The 25,422-nt window shown below is 46.2% G+C and overlaps 1 protein-coding gene across 1 annotated transcript; it reads left to right on the top strand.

Moving 5' to 3' along the window:
* Positions 1 to 203: 203 nt before the first annotated feature.
* On the top strand, positions 204 to 23,531 carry hs2st1a (heparan sulfate 2-O-sulfotransferase 1a). Its single transcript, XM_047589574.1, has 8 exons — positions 204 to 478; positions 621 to 795; positions 17,291 to 17,544; positions 17,629 to 17,714; positions 17,921 to 18,059; positions 18,627 to 18,724; positions 20,945 to 21,102; positions 22,718 to 23,531. Exons 2-8 carry the CDS (start codon positions 672 to 674, stop codon positions 22,939 to 22,941), a joined length of 1,083 nt encoding a protein of 360 aa, XP_047445530.1. The 5' UTR covers positions 204 to 478; positions 621 to 671; the 3' UTR covers positions 22,942 to 23,531.
* Positions 23,532 to 25,422: the final 1,891 nt, after the last annotated feature.

Genomic DNA, 25,422 nt, shown 5'->3' with positions numbered 1-25,422 from the left:
AAATATGTGAAGTAATGAGAATATTTAAATCGTATATTCATGTTTCTTGTATTTTGGCATATACTAAGATCGTCTCGGGAATTCTTATTCGGCCCTGCGCTTCCTGTAGTTGTACAAGGAAGTGCGACACCTGCTGTTCGAGTCCAGGCGAGTCTGTGAAAACCGTCCAATCCGGACTGAACAGACAGTAGTTGTCGACGAATAGAAAACGTCTGCCGCGTGGTGGACTGTTAATACATCCAATGGTCAGAGTGGTGGTGTCTAGTCTGTCCGTGGTGCGACGGTGGGTGAACACACTGGACGGGACAGGACAGAGCTACATGGGGGACGCGAGCGACGGCGGCTGCTACGACTGCTCCTGCATCACGGAGGGAACCAACCCGCTCTCTGGAGAAATCTGTCGGGCTTCGCGACGCTCCGCTGCGGGAAATTGACTTGATGAAATAAACAAACCGAGTATGAACACGCCGCTTTTGAGGTAACGAAAGGATTTGAACACTGGGAGATATACACTCACACACGCAGAGAGAGAGAGAGAGAGAGAGGGAGGGAGAGCCGCGGAGGGCCATGCACACACACTCAGCCGCTTTGTAATCACCCTCGCCGCTGTGTGTTTTCAGTGTCCCTTCCTCTGAGCATGGACTGACCGAAGACCCTCTCCGGGTGATTTGATGGGGCTGCTCAGAGTCATGATGCCGCCCAAGTTGCAGCTTCTGGCGCTGCTGGCGTTCGCAGTGGCCATGTTCTTCCTGGAGAACCAGATCCAGAAGCTGGAGGAGTCCCGGGGAAAGCTGGGTAAGTTGAAGGGGCTTGCAGCCCGATCCCATCCCGTCGCGGCGCTCCGGGTCTGTCAGGTCCCCTCTCTGGTGGGTCAGCATCCCTATTGTTGTGCATGTGGGTCAGGATGGAGGATGCGGTGTGGCGAGGGAGCAGCGCCTCGTCGTATGGACCAGACAATGGCTCACAGTCAGCGGAACGGAATAAAACATTTAAGCGAGTGCGTACAGTTAAACTCGTCTCATCCTCGTGTGTTACCTAGTGTGAGACCGAGGAGCTGCTTTTGTCTTCGGCCTGATCCCCTGTGAGAGGGAGTGTGTCTGTGTACACGATGATTCAATTATTTGACGTGATCAATCACTCAGAAGTCAGGAGGCGTTCAACCTTTCCCAGTTCAATTTGTGGTCCTCAGAACAGAAAAGTAGTCTGAGGTAACATTCATTTAAGCAGATTTATTTATTTTGTTATTAATAATTGACTGTAATCTGCCATGTGATTGATGGTGTGGTTGGTGATGTGAGATGTTAACCTGTTCTGGCTGGGGCGATTGCTTATCCTTCATTCAGACTTTAAGGTGACGTTGGTCGGTGATGAACATGATTCGGTGGCCACAGAACACCAGAAGCCATCTTCTCACTCTGAGCACTTTGTGCTAATGTTCTGCATTCGTGGCGGCACCAACCCCCCCGAGTGTGAGTCCTCTCCTGCCCCTTCGCCAAACCCTCTCTCCTCTGACTGAAACGTGGCTGCGCCGACTTCAAATCCCGTCGCCAGCTCCCACTCGGGGCTCAGTCCCAATAAAGATCTGGGACATTGCAGGATTATCTCTCTGGTGCCTCCACTGTGGGATGTTTCAGCAAAGCGGTGCAGACACTTGGAGGGTGCAGCCAGTGTACCTCAGGGGCTCACACCACAACTTGCATGTTTGCATTAGAATACGGGAGCCTTGCTTTGAAGAGAAAGCAGCAGGCTTAGATTTTGAGACGCTGGAGCTGGGAAGACACAGGTGTAATGAAGGGATTCCACTTAGGGTCCTGGTGTCACAGACGCTGGCTCGCTCCTATAAATTAAAGGGGATGTGTTCTTTTCTTGTTGTGAAACTGAGGAAATGGTCTCATATATTTTAACATACACTTTTAAGGTCCCTGTGCTCACTCGCTGGAGTCAGTCTGGTAGATTAATGTGGAGTAGGGTGGAGCAACGCTGGGATATACACACACCGTGAAAGCAAACAGTTGTGCCTGGACTTGAAACTAAGCTTAAGGTGTCGTCTTCAAAGTTGTTTTTTTTATTTTCTGAACAGAAGTTTGAAACATGACACTATTAAATCTAAACCCGCAGGTGTTTGTTGGTGCAGATTGAAAGCAAATTATTTGGCAGATGTTCTGTTGAAAGACACAATGGCTCTTAGATGTGATAATGTAGGGGCTTGCCAGTTCATTAGGCACAGTAGTGAAAACAAAAGCTTACTAATAATATGACAGTCCTGCACCAAATCTAAGCTTCATGAAGTTCATGGGATTCAGCATTAGTCTAAAATAACTGAGAGTTGTTTATTCAGCTGCGTTGTCATCTTTGGATGTTGTGGTTTGTAGTACTATTGAATTGTGTTGTGTTCTACCGACACACCTTTCTATTATTTGGACACCCAGTCAGCGGGCTAAGCTAATTAATGTATTAATCCCGTCGTGTTGTGGGAAAACGTACGTTGGAGAAGGATATTTGTTACCTTTGCTGTGAGTCCACATGAGCCCTGAATGCTTTCTTCTAAAAGGTTCCAACAGAGAGCATGTGTGTAATACAAGAGGGGGATGACACACGTTTAAAATGCAGAATAAGAATTGCTGGGATTGAATATGATGTAAGTGAGGGTTTCAGGTAATATTCAGCATTGGGTCTGGTGGAGATTCCTCCTGTTCAGTGTTAGGACTTGTGGCAGCCTATGAAACACTTGGTTGGTCTGAGCCTAAACCGTTTAAATCCAAACCCTGCCAGGCTTTTCCAAATAACAGATGCTTGATTTGGGATCTTGTGAATTTGGAGGTCAAGTCTACACCTTGTGCTGTTTGTCATGTTTTTTTATTGAGTTGTTCCTAAACCATTTCCGTGTGTGTGTGTGTGTGTGTGTGTGTCAGGCTGCATCCTGCTGGGGATGGCTGCTGCCATCAAGGAGTGTCATTGATATGGGGTGGGGGTGTCTGGTCCCATCTAGGTGGGTGGTACATGTCTAAGTGACAAGTACACAAATACCAGGTCCAAAAGTTTCTCAGCAGAACATTGAAACGTCACAAGATGGTCAATGTTATTGACTTCTTCTGTCAGTGGTTTTAATGTTGTGGCTGATTGGTGGATGCTCTTATTTCTTTGGCAAGTTAGTGTATGAACATTAACAGTAAACCTAAGATCTGAAGGTTACATTTGATTACATTTGGATTCCAAGAAATCTTGAACCAGTTTTCCTAAAATCCCCCTCGATTCCTCCAGTGCCAAGAAAAAAGTGCTAGTTGTTGTAATAACAACCTTTCACAGCGGCGCGGTTATTTGCCCCATCTCTGCTTGACTTTCATGAGTAATCGATTGTGGAGTTTACCGGTGATTTCATTTCATCAGCTAATGACGTCCCGGCAGTTGCCAGAGTTTTAGGTAGGTGGTTTTATTCCAGCTTTACGTGGAGCGGAGCAGAAACCCGTAGCTGATTAATTGATCCGTTGATCGATGTCCTCAGATATCCTCTGCTCTCACTGCTGCTCAGACTGGAGTAATTATTTAAATGCGTTTCTTTTGGGATCGTCCTAACGTGGACTTTCCCCCCTTTTTTTTTTTCTGACATTGCGTGCAACAGCCCATGAGACCTGGAGCTTAAGAGCGATTGATTAACAGAGTTTGTCAGGTGAGTCAGAGGTGAGTCTGTGTTAGGAGTCTTGTGGGCCAGGCTGAAGTGAATAAAACGTTAAAAAATGGTCATCATAATTTAATTAAAGCCTCCCAGGTGAGTTTTCATGCGTCGGAACAATCGGGAGCCCCGCGGGGAGAGATGGCTACATTGGCCCGCGACATGGTTTATGCTGCTGAGAGTGGCGATACTTTCCACCCAGTGAAAACCCAAAGTCAGCCCCCCACTGCTGAAACAGAACCTGAGAGGCCTTTCCCCCTGCAGCCCACCACCACCACGAGAATCTGTTGACTTGGCAAAAAGCCCTCTGATGGATGACTGGCGCGAGCAGACGTCCGTACACTGGAGCTCTGAATTATGTGCTGCATAGCCAAATAGTTGCGATGAAGGCTTTCACAGGCCCGGTCACGTTACCAGGTACGCCTGCTGCAGCTCCCATCTGTGCAATCAGACTAAAAAAATAAAAAGAAAAAAGTAGCGGAACGACTACAGCGCAGACGGGTGGTGCCCCAGCTCAAGCCGAGATAATGAGGAAAACTCTTTATGTTATGATTACCGGGGGAAGTTTCGAAAGGAGAACTCTTGTTATCTCGTCGTCCTGCGTCGTGTTTTTACACGCTCATGATCTACTCCTGGCGGGTTTGGAATGACCGCCAGTCTCTCTCCCACCGCAGTGTGGAATCCGACCGGCTGACACGCGAGGTTGAATCATTTCCCTCATTAGACGCCTCCCGCGGGGCAGACAAGCTGTGTGATTTGCTTCCAAACTGATCGTCGTCCCAAGGTTTTCACCGAGAGGCGTCCTGCATTGCAAACATGTCACAGTGCAGCTGTGCGTCCTGCTGTGGAGCTGATCCGTTGTTCTGACGGTGCTTTTCTCCGGCTGCTCACCGGCGCTGCTGCCCACTGGGTCAGCGCTGACACAGGCCGACTGTGCGATGAATGAATGGACGGACGGATGCATGAACATAAAGTTTATTCAATAATTTAGGAGATTGAAGGCCACTTTCCCAGTCAGTGTTGCTCTCTACTCGGACAATTTAAAGTTAATTCTGCTTTATTCTGAAGTTTTCACTGAGGAGACAAAGGAAATTAATTTGATTCAAGGAGCTGAGAAAGTAAAAGTTTTTTTCCTAAGTCTAAACTTTTTAAACATAAACCAGTCGTATATTCTTAAAAAAAAAACTAGTACTTGTAAATTGTCTCTAGATTAGAGTGTGATTGAACAATCTGAATTCACGCAGCCAATCATTTAGACGTGTTGTGAGGTTTCGGCTCGTTTTTAAAGTGGCTGGTTTGAACTCGCGGTGGAGACGAGGCGTAAATCGGCAGCGCCTCAGGAGCAGCTCGGCGCAGAAGTTTCACTGGAAACGGCTTGATAACCAGATACCAGTGCTAATCACTTTGACTTTCAGAAACACTTCCCACTTTGTTTTCTCGCTGAAAGCGTGTTCATTACACAGCTCAGTGCATCGTTATTTTTGTAACATCTGTCCTTGCTACTTCCGTTCGTAAAGTGAAGTCAGGCTAGACTTGTGTCCTCAGGGAGAGTTTTCATAAACACTCATTAAAGCTTTTCTACTGCTTTTGATTTCGTTTTGACGCCTTAAAACGTGTCAATTAAACGCGTCTTTCACTTCATCTCAGCCCGGTTTACATAGTAATGTTAAGATGTTATCCAGCTAATCCCTCTAGAATGAACTGACAGTGAGGAGGAAAGGCAGATTTATTCTTCTACGTGGAATCTATCCAGTAGGTAGTAGCTCTAATCTGCACCTGCTACCTGTATCAACCTGTATCAACTTTTTTGGTTGAAAGTCACGCGGTTGCGTGGTGGCTACATTGAGGCGGGTGACTCCAGGACACTGGAGCTCACTGTTGGGCCTTCTTGACGCGTCGTGGGCCTAACTTAACGAAACATTGGTGAAGGGAGGTGCCGGTTGAAGTGCAGTCACATGTCCCATCACTTCTGACCTGCTGTTGACTGGGCCAGTTAGCTGGTGGCTTTTAGTGTTTTACTTTAGTTCTTGGTAGAGGGGGAAGTGTTGGTTGAAAGTGTCCTATCACTTCTACTTTCGTTCTTGGTAGAGGGGGAAGTGTTGGTTGAAAATGTAGTTGCATGTCCTATGACTTTTTACCTGCCGCTGTTGGCTAGGCTAGTTAGCTGGTGTCTGCTTGTTGGTAGCTGACCTCTAGCCTGCTGGTTGGCGTTTTGCCTCGGCTCATGGCACAAGGGACTGTAGCGTCTTATTCCTGTGTGTTTATGAATGTAAGGGTGGGCAGCTGTCTTCCTGAACTGCCCTCGGGGAGAGGGGATTGCGAGAATAGATCATGATTAAGGAACAACAGACTATAAAAAAAACATGGACAGGTGAGAGGGTCCAGAAACCACAGATCATAAACCAGAGCTGCAGGGAGGAGAGAGCGTGAGAGCTGCTAAGTACGTTCCCTTAGAAGGTCCCTTAGAAGCCAGGGTCCGTAACAGGTTCAGGTCCAAACGATGAGCTTCATCAAAAAGGAAAGAAGGTCTGGTATCTGGTTCCACAGGAGAGCAGCCTGGTAGCTGAAGGTTTAGATTTTGTAAACACAAGAAAGTCTAAACTCTAAGAGCGGAGTGTAGCTATGGATGACGGGTTAATTCTGGACGGTGAATTGAGAGCTGTGTAAATAGAAACATTGCTTGTAAAGTTGTCACCTTACGACCCCTGTAACTGGAGAAAAACAGACCTCTTCAACTCTGTGCCCTGCAGGCCATGTGAGGGCTGCGTGACTCCCAGCAGGACAGAGGCTCACAGACATTTCCCCCTCAGCATCCCCCGCCTTTTATCTGCTGGCCGTTATTCAGCCTGATTAAAGGAATTCAATTTCCATCTGTTGCGCAGCGGCGATATTTAGTTCCAGACACAGGCGGCTCTGTGATGAGATCCGAGAGAGAAGAGTGATGCTGTTGAATGAGGAAGGAGGAGGGGGGGGGCATTCGCTCATTGTTTGCAGAGCTGATGCAAGACTTTTAAGCATTCAGTTGTTGACGCAGCTCGTCGATCAGCTCGCCGATTTGACTTTGATTGTCATGCCAGGCGCTGGCAGCCCAGTCATGAGGGACACGGGGACCGGCTCAGGAATTTGCTCTTGAAAGGACATGGATCAGCCATCGTTAGTCTGTCCTGTGGCGTGCACGGCATGGTCGACTTTACACCTTCAAGCTCGGCCCCTTTAGCCGATAGAAGACTGCATTGGGCATTCTACTCTAATGATTCACCACGTCTCCTCTCATTCTTCCCCAATTGTGTCTGTGACTCACTCTAAAACCCAACAGCGGCTCCTCTTTTACAGCTAACCGGTGGCACGTTGGCAGCGCTCTCCGTCCACAGCTCCAGGTGCAAGCCCCTCAAACGCGTAAAGTCCGACCCGTCTTCTTGTTTTCCCGTCCTTTCTCTTGACGCCGCTCTCAGGTTCCCTTTGAACTCTCCCTGACACCCATGTCTCTGTTTTTAGCCGGCCTAAGGGGCATGAAGGGTGCACGAGCCATTTGCTTTCAGTCCGCACCTTGGCATCTGCCAGCGCAAGCAGCCGGCAGCGTCTATCGCCCGGACCTGCGTGCTCCGTCGCTGCGAGGCATGCCATTTGAACAGCTAATGGAGGGGAGCCCACTCCGGGGATGGGCGTAGGTGTCGAGGATGGATTTTGCTGCGGGAGGGCCGGGAGGCAGAGTGCTAATGGTCTTACTGGGCTTTTGCTGCATTGTCAGAAGCCGGCTCTGATTGGGGCCCGAGGATTTATGGGCCCTGACGTGCGCTTCGCCTGACAGGGAATGTGTTCCTGCAAAGTGGCGCGCGGAGCAGCAACCAGAGCCGCCCCCCCCTCCCTGCGCACGCTGCTGTAGCGGGATGACAGACAGGCTAATCGGGGTGTTATGGACGGTTTCACACCCTGGGTGTAATTGGAGGCTGTTCTCGCAGAGTGACCCGCTCCAGTAACAGCCATCACCCAGCCACCCTCCCACCCCGCTGGCTCTCTCCCCCAACGCTCCCTCAACGCTCCCTCCTTCCCTCCCTCCTTCCCTCCCTCCTTCCCTCCCGCTTCGCGCAGTCGAACTCTCTCCTCCGTCTCCATCTCTCCCAGTGTCACTGGGCTTCAGCTGCCGCGAGTTCCCCGGGGAGACCGCGCTGATGGACCCGTGGCTGACAGCTCAGGAGATATTATTAATGAATTGATATGATAGTTCAAATGTAGGCCAGCGAAAAATCCCGAATGCTAATGTGCCTCCGATATAATGCGTTCTCCACACTCCGTTTTAATGATGATAAAAGCTGCAGGATCCCATTTGGAGCGTCCGGGACTCTCACCTTACCGTACCTAGTTAGAGCCCGTGGGTTTTTGACACATGACGGAGCCCGTGGTTGTGAACACGTGACAGCAGGTGTCGGTTTCCTCGCCTCTTCTCCGCGCAGTTAGCTAGGTTTTCTATTCATCGTCGACTCCATTCGGCGTCCTCCTCCTCCTCCTCCTCCTCCTCCTCCTACGACAGGAGAATCGGCGAGAGGCTAATAAACCCCTGTCACGATAATAACTTATAATGACGGCGCTCTCATCCCGCTCCGTTCTGGATCGATGGTTGTAAACAACTTCTTTATTTGCCTCCTCGAGTCTCTTCGGCGATATTCAAATCCCTCTTGTGTTTTATTAACCTCACCGGACCCAGCGGATATCTGCTGCTGGCTTCGGTGCTGTCTGGAGGAGGAGGAAGAGTGGAGGAAGAGTGGAGGGAGGGGGGGGGTGAAATGAAAGGGATGATTTAATTTTCATTGTGACAGAGAAATGGTTAAAACCCCAGCGAGTGAAAATCATAAGCTTCTACTGTTTAAAAAAGAGAGAGAAAAAATGAAAAAAGCGAGCCTGCAGCCTTTTACAAGCAGTTTCATCAGAGCACAAAGGAATAGAGGAGAAAGGAAGACATTCAGACCGCTCCTCTTTCTTCTTCTTTAGCCCCCAGTTCAACTTTGCTCCTAATAGTTGGGCTCAGAGCTGCTTTTCTCTTGTTTACATGCATCATGACCCGCACCAGTGTGGCGCTACTACAGTTTCCACTCTTCTCCCTCAAACGCTTTTATCCCGGCAGTTTCTTCTTTTTTTGTTTTTTTTCTCGACTTCCTCTCTCTTTCCCCTCGCCTCAGTTCGCCGAATGAAGGCGGCAGCGTTGCCAAATTGGTTGACATTCAGCTTGAAGACTTTATTAGACAGAATACAAATAGGTACAAGGCAAACAGCTGCGGGGCGAATGTGTGTGTGTGTGTGTGTGTGTGCGCGTGCGTGCGTGTGTGTGTGTGCGCGTGTGTGTGCGCGTGTGTGTGTGTGTGTGTGCGCGTGTGTGTGTGTGTGTGTGCGCGTGTGCGTGTGTGTGTGTGCGCGTGTGCGTGTACGCGTGTGCGTGTACGCGTGTGCGTGTGTGTGTCCCTTATAAATGAAATATCTGGGATGCTGAATATTCAGCTCCCACACTCAGACTGTCCTCCAGTCGACTGAGGATCAGTAGATTTATGAGTCTGCATCTCTTTCTGTTTTCCATCGACTTCTGCTCAGTCCTTAATGCTGCCCACCGGATTGATTGATCATGCTGTTTTTTTTTTTGTTTTTTTTCTCTTGGTGTCTTCCCCTGCCCTGTCTCCCACCGATATTAATTTACTCCTTCAATGCACTGGATTAAGTTTCCGCTCTGTATCCTGGTCCTGAATATCTCTGATGGGCTTGGCGTGGATATCAACATGAATTCTCTCACTTTCCACTGTCGTAACAAAGCGCTAATGCAAACCTAGGACAACATAATTCAAATGTGCACAAAGTACAACATGTGGTCGCCGTAGTAAGGCCCGACTTTATCAAGGTTGCTGCTGGAAGTCATTCAGTAATAAGTTGTCAGTGCTTGTTTATTTAATTTAGTGATGAAGTGCTATTTACATTAACCCAGCAGATGAAACCTAATGAAACTGGTCTTAAATTGCACCATAAATAAAAATCAGCCAGAAAAATCTTGTTTAATGAAGTTTAGAAAAATTAAATTTTCCGCCGGGGCTTCTGTGCTTTGACGTCTTAACTTTGACAGATCGTACAACTGCAGACGAAACGAACAGGTTATCAGACTTATCTGAAGGATAATGTCAGCACTGTGATCCGAACAATAAATAAGTCGCAACGATTATGTGGGGATGGACTCGGGATGACCTGTGATAACACCCACTTGTTGCTCAAAGCAGTCACTGCCATGTTTGCTCACATCATGACTTGATTTAATAAGCGTAGGGTCTGACGGTGAGTCCGAAGATTTTATCCAGACACCTGGTGGCAGTCAGGGTGCTGTGGTCTGGCCTGTCGAGTCGGGAGCTGGTCAACCCGTGCTCCCTCTGTAGGGTCCAGATATCGCCTCAGGCTACCTGTAGTCAAATGCAAAACTAGTGACAAACAGTCAGAAAAGAGATGTCTTCCTTCAGTATGAAGATACAGTAAGAGAGATTTTAATGAAGAAATATGACTAAAACTGGGGGAGGGGAGGCTGCTGCAGACCGTCTATCCATTAACAGATAATATAATGAAAGTAGAGACACAGATAACCGGGAGATTAAAGACACGTAGATGAGCCTGCAAAGATAAAATGATAACAGTAAACCACTGCTGCTGCTGCTGCTTCTATCTTCTGCATGACGTCTCATTGTGTGGGACAGATTCTCTGGGGTGTTCACCTGTCCCTCCCACTCATCATTAAACCGATGAATAGCTGCCGTCTGCTCCGACTAATAGAGTGTGGAGTTTTCCCAGTACTCCTATATATGCATTATTAATTATCTGTAACGCGACAGAGAGGGGAAACGGAGAGGGGAACATTGCATATCTGGGTTGGAGCTTGCAACCAGATACACACTGTTACGCAAACACTGTTTGTTGTCATATCAGGGTATGAGGGCTCTGTGCAAAAGGCTGCGTTTTAGTGCAAATCTACACGCATCCAGCCGCTCTACATCTGCAGATTTGGCTGCAGCGATTCGGCGTTTAGGGTTTAGCAGCGACGGAGACATTCCTGCTGCAGCTTCTTTTTCTCCAACAAATGCGTTTAATAGCTCTTCCCTTGACAAGAGTTACGCAGATATGTTCTTCTTCCTTTGAGGCACAACTGCCTCTAAAAATGTTGGCTAATTCCCACTGCTTAGTCATCTGCAATCTGTGCCAAGATGAGATCTGTTCCAATCAATCGCCCCCCTCCTTCCCTCCATGCCACAACCTGTCAGACCCGCCTTCACTTAACAAGGCAGGGGAATGATGGGATCTGCCATCTGTGTAAATTGCTCCATAATCTCATCTGACTGCCTGTTTCTGACGAAACAGGAGAAACGCGGCGCGCTTCACTCTCTCTGTTTTTCCAGACATTATTGGCTCACCTGTCAGACAGCACTGCTGGCTTCGATCGCGCAAAAGACATATTAGGGGGAGAAAATGGCAGCCTGAACCACGATCATCATCATCTCAATCTATCCCGGATTGTTGTCATTAGCGTAGCGGCATGGCTCGCATTTCGAATCAGGTCTCAAATGGGCCACATGCGGCTGGAGCTTATTTAGCATTCCCTCGAGTTTAGCCCAAGAGCGTGTCTTTTATGCGTCGTTCAACTCCGCAGAGCGCAGAAAGACCACGTCCTCATTCTTTTCGAGCACTTTCCCGGAAAGATTAATTTTTGCTGTTAACGGTCTCAGCATCTTCCTCTTCAGTGACATTCAATGGTGTAATTGTGGTCTCAAGACCCAAACCACTTAACCGCTTTAAAATGTTCTGTTCTGTGTTGTCTGTCCAGCGCTGACAAGGGTGCATTTTGTGTCCTCGCTATATCTGAGGAATGCTTTGTCGGCGTTCTCTGGACAGAGACGCCGTTTTTTTTTTTTTTTTCAGAATGCTGCTTTTGTCGGGCAGAGAGGAACTTGTCATTTCCAGGCTTTACAGGATCCGTGACCTTTACGTGGATTGTCTGTGCCGAATTAAAGTTGGGTGGGGGCCTGCAGCACCTTCTCTCTGGTGGATGCAGCGCTTCCCTCACTCCACGAGGGTGGCGGGTGACGACCGGGCTTGTGACCTTAACAGCAGGGTGCGGTATTTTCCTCCCCGCTCCCCTCTGGACCTTTTAGTAAAAGTCACAACAGTGACATTTAGTCTGGTTTTTCGAGTGTCACATTCTGGCCTAGCCAAAATAACTTTGTATCAGAATACGAGTCTGGGAAAGGGCCTTTTGGATTTCATTACTGGGGCGTGTTTCAGCTGATAAGAAGATACCTCTGCACGCAGTTGGACATCACAAAGCCCACCCAAACAATTTGCTGGAGAATAATCAGTTGAAATCAGATAGAACCCATAGTCCAACTTCCAGATGAGTTGGTCCGGCTTCTGGGCTAGTACTGCCAGGTCCTGGACAGGAAATGCCACGTCCAACATCGTCCTTCACATAACGCACATTCATAAATGAGGTTTAGTTTAGAAGCTGCATTAATTGACCACTTCGGACAATAAATGTTTCCACGCATCCAGTGGACGTAGAGTGATATTGGCCCTCTAATCACTGCTCTTTTAGCGCTCTGTTGTCCTCCACCAACGCCCGATGAAAATACTTTCTATCTGATAATGCCCAGTGGACCAGAGTTTTGGGGCAAACAGAAGCTCATCAGCAAAGGTTTGCCCGAGGTGCCCGCTAACGCTGCCAAACCGTGATTAGGTTGTCTGGCCACACTGGTTTATGGTCCGACTTGGGAGACCTGGCCGGTCCTCGTCTCGCTCGTCTTCCCTTTCCCCGACTCCCCACCGCCCCCGTCTCCCCCAGCTGTGCTGCGGAGGACGGCCCAGTGAATGAGACCTTTCTTTGTGGCGTCAATGTCGCGCTTGTGTGGGCGAAAAATGCCTCGGAGTTAGCAATTGCCCCTCGTTCCAAAAAAAACCCAAACGCTCGGGTCTGTTGAGGGCTGTTGTGTCTCATGTCAGCGTGAGAAGGATGAAACGCAGCAGCAAAAGTTTAGATTCGAGGGGGAGGTTTCATGTGCTGTCGTCGCGAGTTATTTCATGCGTCTTTCCGACCTCGTTAGAAATCTTTGAGGGTGTTCCGAACATACCTACGCAATCGTTTAACAGGAGTTTACCCGTTCGCCTGCCTTTGTGTTCAGATCCCCGAAAGCTGCCAGCGGCGCTGAAAAGCTGCACCTCAGCTTTCCAGGGCCTGAATCATCCCGTCAGCCTGAGTTTATTACTGTTTCCTCTGATAATCTGCCCTCCGCTAAATGGATCCAAGGGCTGAATTAGAATAATTAGAAATGCGGAGGGTGCACAGTATATCTCAATGTTCGCGAGTGCTGCAGTGGTGACATAACTGTCCCCCTGGAAACCTGGCACTGCGAAACAGCAGCGTGCATCCAAGGCTATATAGCGGGAACGGGGAGGAACGGCGGCACTAGCAGCAGCAGCAGCAGCAGCAGCAGCAGAGGACTAACTCGATTTTTATACAGCAGCAACCTAGATCTCCTTCCTGTCATACTTCATTGATTTTGCAATCCAGTGGCATCCAAGCAGAACCATACAAGCCGTACACCTCAGTCTGTCGCTGATAGCCAATCTCTATTACCCACCTAGCTCAAGGCTTCAGTTCGAGGGGCTAACCCTCTCAAGGGGAAGCGGAGAGAGTGAATGAGCTCCGACTGGCGGATCGGCGCAATGATAGATTTATGAGCTGCTTGGAGAAAGGATTATCTTCTCTCCCCTGCTTTTATTATCCCATCAGATCTGACGCGATGGCAATAATACATGACGGTCCTGTCACGTTTTACAGATCCGGCGGCGAATATGAAGGATGATTTCAAATGCTCGCGTCTAATCAGCGTTAAATTGCTTCAGTAAATATGTTTAGCGACGAGCACTCCGTCTTCCTCCCGTCTCCCTCTTTGAATGAAACTCACAGTAATAGGCTTGTAGTTGTCGCAATGTTAAGGACCCGTGTTTGCTTCACGGTTCATAATTAGCTTTTAATGCACAGAGACGGCTTGAAGGGAGGAAACTGGCGGAAATGTGGGAAGAAAGGAGGCCTGCTGTGTGGTCATAGTAATTCAGGCTTTTGTTCTCTAATTAAATGACCTCAGAAGGGAGCGCTAAGCCTAACTTTGTCTGTGTGTGTGTGTGTGTGTGTGTGTGTGTGTGTGTGTGGGGTGCCCTCTGATATGGAGGTTTGTGCCAAGTGTGTTCAGTCCCGCAATGAATAGGGCGTCTACTACAAAGCCTGAGAAGCCCCTCTCTGTGCCCGCTTCGCCTCCTGGTTGGTTGTTGGAAATTTGGCACAAAACACCATGTCTTTAACAAGTGGTGCACATAGTTCAGGACATTGTAGCTAGGTGCACGGTCGCCCTCACAGTGTTCTCAGCCTCTCCATCTTCTCCAGGGAAAAAAATAAGAGGCTGAGAGACTTCTTTGCAGGCTAGAAGCAGCTTGAAATCTCTCATTGGTGTGTTTATTCCACAGCAAAGTAAAAAGGAAAGCTCACGCATAAGCTCACGTTCGTGTTCTCCGATTTTGGAGTTCAAGAACAAGAGCGTAGCCTTGAAAAGGTGTCGAGGCATTTGAAACAGATTTGACGTCTTGCCTCCGGTATTATCTGTAAATACAGACTGGCAGCAGCTCTTTGCCGAACACGTGTCTCTGAGAAATCCACACGTCGCCAGCCAACCTTTTGATCCGTCGTGTTTTTACAATGGAAAGTAGTCCCGGTGCAAAGTGTTCACTTGCCGTTGAATTTAAATTATTCAACAGCAATTACTTTTTTAATGCTTTGAGGAAGTGAAACAGCTCGACGTGTTTACCCGTCTGAAAGCCTGTGAAATTTTGGATTAAAATTTAATTTTTTTTTCTTCAGTATCAAAACACAACAGCCAACGTCTTTAGCAGAGCTGTGTATGTGTTTGTGTTTCCATGTAAAGGGATCTCTATCATGATCAGCCTCGTTATGATATTTAAGGTCAGGGCTTTTTCAGTGTTCTTTCCTTTGCGTTTAAACCATCTAGTAGTGTGAAAGCAGTGAGCAGCACCTGTAGAGTTCAGGGGTTCAGTCGTCTTGCTCAAGGGCACCTCAGCTATAGATACTGCCCATTCAGTCCGCCTTTGCATATGTTACTTTCTGTCCGTCCAGGGATTCAGCAGCTGCCCACCAGCTGTTTTAAAAAATGCACGTGTGTGTATGTGTACTTGTAAAATAATCTTTATGAGAACGAGTTTGCATTTCACATTGTGGGAACAATTTGACCCTCACCCTCTCATCCCCTTTCAGTAGATATGGGTCAGGGTTGGGCTCTTACCTGTGAAGTGGGAGAGGAATAATATAATAGAATATCTATGAATGAAAGGGTGCTGATAGATTTTACCCCTATAAAGTCTGTAAAGTCTTTTTTTTTTTTGCCTGAAAGAGTGATTAATCGATTTTTGTTTTAGTCTCTTGACTAATCGACTATTGATTGAATCATTTCAGCTGAATGTAAAGCCAATACTCATTTCACTCTCTTTTAGCTTTGTTTTGGTCTCATTATTGGCTGCATTTGGCATTAAATTCTCCGATGTGTTTTGGACTTTGTCTGTGTGCAGTCTGGTGCTCGGCAGATAACGTACAGGACTTTTAACAGCTCCCACAGACGACTGTACTGCAGGAAGTAGTGAAGTTGTGGGTCGTAAAACCAAAACAATGAGCTTAAAGGTGGTAAAATGCTCCTTAGGGAAGAGATGAAGTGCAGTTGATGATGATTTTATCAGGAAAATTACACAAAATCTTACTAAACCAGGTCCTTTAAGACTGTGGCTCATGAGTCAGACAAAAGGCCCCTGTTATTAATGACTTGTATTGTCACAGGTTGGGCCGCCGCTCTATTTTGGTCGCTGCCTTTCAACGTTCTCAAACGTAAAAATAATCCTAAAAGGACATTCGAGCTCACGCAGTAAAGTTCCAACATAGCAACTGTTATTGCTGTTGTCGTTGGACGGACGTGTGAATGAATGTCTCCATTACAGCTGTTCTGTTCCGCTGACAGCCTTCACCCATTACAGCCACCTGGCACGTCCCCACGCCGTCAATCCGTCCGCCCGTCCGTCCGTCCGCGGCGGTAGCTGCGAGCGCGCGGAAGTGCCGCGGCTCCGACCGTAACCAGATCCAGCTTTGATGAGCGCAACATTAGCAGCTGCTCAGAGGGCGTAAGAGAAGGGGCAGTGAGAGTATGTGTGTCTGTGTGTTCACACTCGCAGACGAGGGAGAGGGCGGTGGAATCGCAGACGACATCTTAATTGGCCTTGGGTGCCAGATGCCATCCTGTAAAGACGTCCAGTCCGGTCCAGGCTGTAACTGTGTCCCAGTTGCCAGGCTTTAGGCTTTAGGCAGGGCTTTAGGAGCACGCTGGCTCCTCCGCGAGCTCCCACGGGTATTAGGTGCTCCAGCGCTGTGCTGCCTCCCCTCCTCGCGCACACACACACTCACACTCACAAACCTCCTTCTTCTCTCCCGGTCCTTCCTGGGGAGCACTCTGAGGCTTTGTCAACACCCGTCAATCTGCGGCAAATTCAGATAAAGGAAAGCCCGGAGGCGACAAAGGCCAGGCCTGCTTTGTGTCCGATCTATTCATTTTGAGGCTCTGAGGTCGGGCTTTTTCTGCAGCTCCGTGCAGTGTTTCAAACCTCCAACCTCCTCATTTAAAGCGCTCTGATCTCCTGTAAACGTCCAGTTAGCTATCAAATAACTGTAGCATTACCATTTTAACTGCCCACTGCCAACCCTTCCAACCCGCCACCCCTCCATTTTTACCCTTTCTGCTACCTTTATTAGAGGTGGAACAACCGTAGCTGGATAAATCATTTCACACCACTGTGAATCCGTCCACACAAAGACACACTTGGTCACGTGAAAGCACACTTCTGCATACAGACACTCTCTGGTTAAGCAGGGAGTAAAGGTGGTGGTGGTGGTGGTGGGGGGGGGGGTTGCTATTAAAGTTGAATCTGATTAGCGAACAAGTGGGGTGATACCACAGCGTGAAATAGGCTGCTCACACAATGATTAACTAATATTCCTGTTTGACACTATTCTTGATCCTCGGTGTGAAGCAGGAAAGCGTTTTAGCTGTCTGCCCTGTGTCCTAATGAAATGAAAATCCATTTTTAATGAAGTTTCTCGCACGGCAGCGTTTCGTCCGACAAGACGGGCGAGGTATTTTAAGGTTTAACTGGATCAGGTTTAAATTTAAGTTCATTTGTGGTATGTGTTTCAAGGATAGTGGCTAAGGGTTTGATCACATCTATGAGACAAGCTATATACGGAGTAGAAAATAAATAAACAAGGGTTGGTGGATGTGGACGTTCATAGTGGTTCTTTTCTTTTTTTTTCTGATCTACTCTATATAGTATTTATACTATAGTGAAAAGTTAAGTTCGGTTTAAGAGCAGCCACACCTGGAGCTTCTCAGAGTTACTGGAATCAGTAACTCATTGGTCCTCTCTCCTCGCCACGTACTCTTGTGCAACAAACATCTCCGCCTGCACGTCCCGAAACTCACCTCCAACTTCCTGTGGTCCCCTTAGAACGAGCCATCGCCAGGCACGAGGTACGAGAGATCGAGCAGCGGCACACGCAGGACGGCCTGCGGGAGCGGGACTCCGCGGCGACGGCTCTGTCCAACAGCGATGACGACGTGGTCATCATCTACAACCGCGTGCCCAAGACGGCCAGCACCTCCTTCACCAACATCGCCTACGACCTGTGTGGGAAGAACCACTACCACGTCCTGCACATCAACACCACCAAGAACAACCCAGTCATGTCCATACAGGACCAGGTCAGAGCCATCCTTAGTTTGAACCACGTTTAACCGCTTCCCGAGTGTGACAGACGTTTTACCAAGAAACATTTGTTTGTTCAGGTTCGGTTTGTGAAGAATGTGACAGAATGGAGGGAGATGAAGCCGGCTTTTTACCACGGACACGTCTCCTTCCTGGACTTCACCAAGTAAAGAAACGCACACATTTACCATATGATAGAAGCCAGTTTATTCACTGTGTTGTTGTGTGCTCCACCTTGTGGTCATTTTGTAAAAGATTTGACTTTGTAAGAAAGGAACAATTTAAGTCTCACTCGTGTCACTTATGTTTTATGTCTCATATTAAAATATTGTTAAATCCATTCCTGCTGAGTTCTCTCATGATTGTCCACAGGTTTGGGGTGAAGAGGAAGCCCATCTACATAAATGTGATCAGGGACCCCATTGAAAGGCTGGTGTCCTATTATTACTTCTTGCGCTTCGGGGACGACTACAGGCCCGGCTTGAGGCGCAGGAAACAAGGAGACAAGAAGGTAAAGACGCTCAAATAAAACAATCACAGTTTCACAATATCTCAAGCACTCTTATGTACATTGAAACTGTAATCATCGGCCTGTTCATGCTGGCCGTTAAAAGATGCCTTCTCACTGTGCTGTAAATGAAAGAGATGTGGGAGGCAAGCTGCTGTCCTGCTCTTATTCATCAGTCAAATCAAGCTTCAAGAGCTTTTTAAGAGTCTTTTGTGTTCCCTGGACAGTGTTATTGATGAGCTAAAGTGGAGGAATAATGAGACAAAGAGGGGGTTTCTCATTAAACCTGCGGAAGATATCCACTATTTTTGACTAACTCAAATGTCTGAAGCCTTGGTTTCAGATACATTTTGAAATATATTTTCTGCATGAAAGAGACTTCTCCTCTTTGTCTTTTATAAATCAACATGCGTTAAGAGATGTTGATGTCCAGCATGTCCAGGAAGACTGACTGCAGCACGAAAAAAACCTGTTTCACATTCATGTAGAGTGCGTGCCAGTGGTTTTAAGACAGGCTTGAATCTCATTTTGAGCCATTTCCTCAAATGTCTTCCATGGTTTCTGTTCCAGACATTTGATGAATGTGTATCAGCCGGCGGCTCAGACTGTGCACCTGAGAAACTCTGGCTCCAGATCCCCTTTTTCTGTGGCCACTACTCTGAATGCTGGCAAGTATTCAAACACACAGTCAGACCCGTCAGAGTTTGAAATCACCAGCCGTATTTATTATGCATGTTGCATATGGTTTAGCCCTTAATAATTATCTACTTAATATCTAATATGATAGATAATAAATACAATCTGCAGGTTTTTAATATGGCTTATTTTTCATCAGTCTGGTTTTTAGTTGACTTCCCCTTTAGGTTTGGTGATATTCCAGCAAAAGTCGACAAAATATTGATCTGCTTACTACATTTCCCATGTTGCCAAACAAAGTATATATTTTATACAGTATGTTTCAGTAAATGAACCCTTCTTTCATTGCAATGAACATTTGCACTTTGTTTTATTTTAGTATCATACCAAATGTGCACTAAACCACCACTGGAAATTAGTCTCCAACAAATGTGCTGTTTATTGTGTTTCAGCTGTAGTAGTTGAAACCTAATCTCCCAGTTGAACTGCTCCAATTTTGCCACTTCCACCTGCACCGACTTGGCTCCGTACTGGAACTGACCAATTACCTGCAACTATATGCAAGTCGAATCCATGCCAAACATATTACTAGAAGAAGTCCTGTGTGAGTTAATAAAGCACTATATCCTCATCCAGTGTAATCAAAAAGCACCATATGACCATATTTGACTGAGCAGATGCGTTTTGAGAGGTGGAAATTTGGTGGAGCAGCTTCCAAATAACAGAAATCATAGACAGCGTTGGGGTGGGACATGGATAGCAGGAATGGCTAATGGTACAACATGTCTTAACCTCCTGAGACCCCAGCTTCTGTTTTTAGTAGGACCTAAGATGTATAAAAATTAAGTATCATCTTTCAACAGGAAGTTTTTGGAAAAAACAAAACAATGTCCTCATATGTGGACACTGGGATTATTTCATTATTTATATTATAATAGAGTCATCAATGTGTGACAAAATATAAAACTGTTTATTTTGATACTTGTACATGACTGAGCAAAACCAGAATTGTGAACAATGAAGCCCCAACGTCCTCAAACGAGTACTTGGTAATTAGCGAGCGTTGTAGCTCATCGCTAACATTTGCTAAATTTGCATTTCGAACTAGACACGTTAACAAGCAAAAATAAGTAACCATATTATTTGACAAGATTTTGTTCATTTACTTTTTTTTCCTTGTGATCATCTGTACAATGAATCCGATGAAATGCCCACTATCATGTTTTTACCAACTAATGTATTGACCCTTTGCTACCACTAGATGGCAGACTAAAGTGTCCACTAACGAGGGCAACGGGCTTAAACGAAGCAGAATAAGCTGAAATAAAACCTAAAACTTCATGTCCCCATATGAGGACACAGGGTCTCAGGAGGTTAAGATGTATAATTGGTCTCTGGGTTTAGTGCCACAGCCTAAGTAGGAGAGAATTTAGAGACTGGCTATCTCAATACAGCTTCTTTCTTTTTTAGTGGTGTGTGGGAAATAAGAAAAACAAATGATATCACCAACCTTATCTGTTTACCACCTGAGGCTGCTCAGGTATTCCAAGAGGTTGCTGTATCAGTTTAGTTTCACAGTGCAGCACAATAAGCCTCACAGTCCTTTTCTGTCCTCTGCTGCACACTCTCCTCCATGTCTCTCTCAGCCTTGATCCGTTCACTCTCTATCATTATTTCTATCAAACTCTCTCTCATCCCTCCTCCCTCTTTAATCTCATGTTATCTCATCGCGGTACTGACTGAAGGTCCAGGCTTCAGCTTCAGCTCGCTCTGGCGCACCAACACTAAAAGTAAAAGATAGTTCCTTGGAAACCTTCAATAAATACCGAAGACAAAAAAAGTGAAGTTGCTGCCAGTCCTCGGTTGCTGTGTTTAACAAGACCTTGCCAAACAGTTACTTTATAGGTTTAAACAATCCACTTCCTCCCTTTTTATTTAATGACACCTGCTTTATTTTTTCTCTTGGGTTCCTTCCTGCCGTACTGCTTTGTCCTCTGCTCTGCTCCTCCTGTTGTCTCAACCCTCTCTGGACTCACAGCTCACCTCACACCTAATCCTCCTTCCTGCCTTTGTACCTTTCAGCCCCTCTGCTGATTTTTTAGTTACTCTCATTGTCTCCCATTTAACATCACTGTTTTCCATCACTTCTCCTCCCTTTTCCAAGCTTTGTTGGCATCTTACATCAGAACAGCTACTCTTAAGGCAGAGTAAAGATATCACGTTTAAAGGAAAAAACCATCATCTCTTTGCAGGAACGTGGGCAGCCAGTGGGCTCTGGAGCAGGCCAAGTACAACCTGGTGAATGAGTACATGTTGGTCGGCGTGACAGAAGAGCTGGAAGACTTCGTCATGATGCTGGAGGCCGCGCTGCCGCGCTTCTTCAAAGGAGCCACCGAGCTGTACAAAACAGGTGCCGTGGCCACTAAACGGTTAAAGAGCATTTCCCTCCACGTTGTAGCTTCTCTCGCTAATTTAATGAACTATTTAAAGAGTCGCGCACATTGCAGTGCTAAACACTGCATGGGTGTGTGTGTGGTGACTGCACATTAGCAGTATGAACTGCTCTCGTGAGAACTGAACTGTGATCAATATGCACTCGTGCCTCTCCTCACTGATACAGATTAGTTGCAATGACTGCAGCCAGAATAAATAACGTAGAGCAAAGTAGACAATAAATCTGACCGTGGTATGGACGGGCAGTGACTCAGAGCGTTGTTCATCAATTTAAGCACTCAAGATAATAAGGTATTTATTTAATGGATATGAAGATGTGGTGATGTCATGTAGTCTCTACCCTTGTGTGTGAAAACCAAACACCCGCCATAAAGCAGGTTGTATCCTGACATGTTTTTCATGCAGTGTTTCATAAAATGGCCGGTTAGCACGTCTGACAAAGATAACGTCTTGTAATTTTTACACTCTGTTTTGTACAGAGAACACAAACATGGTTGTAGTAAATAAAGTACCCTTGGTGTATTTAGTCACAAGGTGTTTGGCTTTGTTTACATTGTTTGTGCTAAGCTAGGCTGCTGTAAATATTGTGTGGAATCTTCAGATATTTTTGTCAAAATCTGAGCTTTTTTTTAAAAAATTGCATCTGTACTGTAGATATGACTTTAAGTCTAAAGTAATTCAACGTAAAGAAAAACTGTCTAACAGGAAGAAACCTTGAGCCGAACTGATATGGAGGGACCCATCTGCTTTGGGCCGGCGAGTTGGAGAAAGGGACACACAGTGGTAGCAGACAAATGCATGAGTAGTAATAGGAAATTAGATAAGAAATTAGAGGAGCTCTGTGCCAGTGCATCCTCGATCAGCCTGGGCATATGGCAGCATAACTGAAGGATGGTTCAGTGTCACCTGAGCCGGCCGTAACCATAAGCTTTATCGAAAAGGAAAGTCTTAAGCCTGATCTTAAAAGTAGACAGGTTATCTGCCTCCTGAACCCAAACTGGGAGCTGGTTCCACTAGAGAGGAGCCCGATAGATGAGGACTCTAGCTCCCAATCTACTTTTTGAAACTGTAGGAACTCTCTTGTGATGATATGGTACGATATTGATATTGTTTAACAGTGCTTTCATGTTATGTCCCCCGACTGGGAAAATTCAATTGAACACAAGCACTTTATTGTACACATTTTCAGAAAACATATGTAATCCTAACCCAAACATGCTTGAAATTAATCAATGGATCAATGAATTCCTTGATCATTTTCCTTCGTTTTTTACGAGCATGATACAATTACACACTATGAATTAAAACCACACGAATGCACTGAAGTCAGTCTGGAGTTAATGAATGTTCTTTGCCTGTGACACATGGAGAGGAGCTTGTTTTAAGTTTATTGTGAATTATGTAGGTTGATTTTTTTTTTTTTAAACAATAGTTATTACTAAATGATACCAGTTTGATTATTCTTACAATAACATTAAACATAATCAGCGTCATGTCATAAATCCTGAATGATTCAGTGCGCGTCCCCACATGTCTTCATTCTTCTTCATTCTTGTCATCTGTCACTACAGGTAAGAAGTCCCACCTGAGGAAGACCAGCGAGAAGAAGCCGCCCACGAAGGAGTCCATCGCCAAGCTGCAGCAGTCGGCCATCTGGAAGATGGAGAACGATTTCTACGAGTTTGCGCTGGAGCAGTTCCAGTTCGTCAGGGCGCACGCCGTCAGAGAAAAGGACGGAGAGCTCTACCTGCTGGCACAAAACTTCTTCTACGAAAAAATCTACCCCAAAAACTGAAGGAGGAGTGAAAGCGGGCGAAATGAGGGGGGGGCTGCTGCTGCTGACTGTGCCTCGTCTGTACATGTGCTTGAGAACGTAATGTGGCGCAGCGGAACAAACCGGCGGTGACGCTGCAGTCGACAGGTGACAGTTGTTATTTACACCTGTCCCCGCCAACTGGACGAGGAGCTTGTGTTTCGTCAGCAGGCTGTGTTTCGTCAGCAGGCTGTGTTCCCAGCGGCTCCTCCACTCCCTCTGACTTCCATGCCAAAGGTCGTCCGTGCTGAGGCCTCTGCAGGCACGTGTCCTGACGACGACCCGGCCAACGGTCGATCGGACGGCGACTCCTGATGGACTTCACTGTTCTTTTGGATGACACGTTTTCATTGGCTCTGTACTGTTTGGTTGTGTTTGGTTGTATTTTATCTCTTTAATATGGTTGTCGTTTGTATGTAAAGACATTTTTCATGGTGAAACAACCCCCCATGCCTCACCACCACTACTAACTTAAACAGATGTAAGAAACAGGCTACTTTGCTGTATTATTGGTCTTGAATGAGAACATTTGAGGTTTTTATGAAATAAAAATCCTGTGACCATGGACTATTCACTGGGGCAAGGGCATATGTTTTATACTCTGCTTGAAGTGTGAAATGTGCACCTTTGCCCAGAGGCATTCGTGGGCAGTCAATGACGATTTTACACTTAATGTTACGTCAAAAGGAACACTAAGGGGAGGATGCTGCTTCTGTAAATATTTACTACTTTTTAAAACCATTTAATTTCCAGTCTAATTGGTTACAGTGATCTGGACGTGGTATCGGATTGTAAATTTCCTTCACCTCCTTCATTTCTGTTATTTTTATGCTGCTTTTTTTTTCTACTGTAGAAACCTTTAAACCATTGACTCCCACTAATATTTTCCACTGCCGTTCAAAAGACTAGTTAAGCGACGTTGAGAAGTTTGTCCATTTGCCTTCTTACTGACAGTTGATGAGAAAATGAATGCCATTCTCATATCAGCCTGTTAACAGTAAATATAAAACTACAGCAGGGACAAGGACCGGAAATGAGGAAAGGCATAACCATTTTATTTTCTTCTGTAAAGTCAGTGATTTTTTGACCAGTGTATTTTCCTGGAAGCTCCACCTACAAGTCTTTTATGGCTGAAAGTTTGCCTGGAGTCCCTCTGTTGGGAGCTAATCATGCTCAGACAAACATCAGCTGGGCCAATCAAATCATTTGACAGTATTTATGTATCATTGTATCGACTGAAACAGAGCCCATTGTGAAATCTGAATTGCATGTTACCAGGCCCCTTGAGTCTGAGTTTGGCTATGCCAGGCTACCAGTGGATAGGATGTAGTGGAGTAGTAGTAGTGCCGTGTACAGTTTGTCCGTTCTGGCTCACTGTAGAAACATGCCGGTGTAACGTGGGGGCTGTGGAAGACGAGCTGTCCCCTGTGTAGTTACAGACGGGTGAGTATGCACTAATGCGAACAGTATTGCATTGGAGCCTGTGCTGCTAGGTGGATTTTCTGAAATGGTTTTCTGTTTCCAGTTTTTATGCTAAGCTAACCGGCTGCAACTTTATATTTAACAGACTGATGTAACAGGGTGTGGGATAGTTCTCCTCTCACCTTCTTGAATGCTGAGGGGGTATTTTGATTATTTTTTTGTATCACCCTTGATAAGTAACTAACCGGGAGGAGGTCGAATGTTACCCCTGAATTTATCTCTGTCATATCAAGAACAGTGTAACTGTTGTGAATGCAAAGAAAGACTTTTCCATCGATACTGAAAATATTTTATCTTACTGTAGTGTAGTAGTTTACCACTCGGTTTTTGTGTGCCTTCTCCACAGCTCTCCTATGTCTGACGGATCATGAAGACGACGTGGCTGCCATCATCTTTTGACTGACAAACAATACACAGAAGATTTAAAAAACTTACAATGCGTGTGTTTTTTTTTTGTTTTTTTTTAAGTTCAATACACATGTTTGGAGTACTAAACTAGGTAATGAAAGGAGAGAGTGATCCTATGAAAATGGATGCTGCCTTGTTTCAGCACCAGTGTCCTGCAGGGGGAGATAAAGAGCTGCAAGGTCCACACCTGCACCATTATTTCCACACTAAACGTTCTCATTCTTCAGCATTAGTAGTTACTATAACGAGACAATCATATTCTGCAGCCTGTAAGAAAAAAAAACACACATCTGGTTAACCTGTATTTTACAGCCACACATGACATCCACAAGAATATGCACACGCAGCATCTCCTCCGTTGCTGCAGCTATAAACGTAAATGGAGGGCACTAAAATAGGAGCATGGTTATGTGAGAGGAGTCACCAGGGGTCAGGGAAAAGTTTACGTGAGCCAGTATTGCCGCTCCGCGTTACTCATCCCTGCTCTCAGATAATCCCAGCACAGGCATCAGCTATTAGCCTCATCCCAATTAATCTCACATCGGTCTCCAGTTACAGTTCCTGAGATTTGAC

This window comes from Mugil cephalus, chromosome 7, assembly GCF_022458985.1.
Source record: "Mugil cephalus isolate CIBA_MC_2020 chromosome 7, CIBA_Mcephalus_1.1, whole genome shotgun sequence".
In the NCBI taxonomy this organism is placed as follows: domain Eukaryota; kingdom Metazoa; phylum Chordata; class Actinopteri; order Mugiliformes; family Mugilidae; genus Mugil; species Mugil cephalus.
This window is presented reverse-complemented; position numbering and strand designations above follow the sequence as displayed.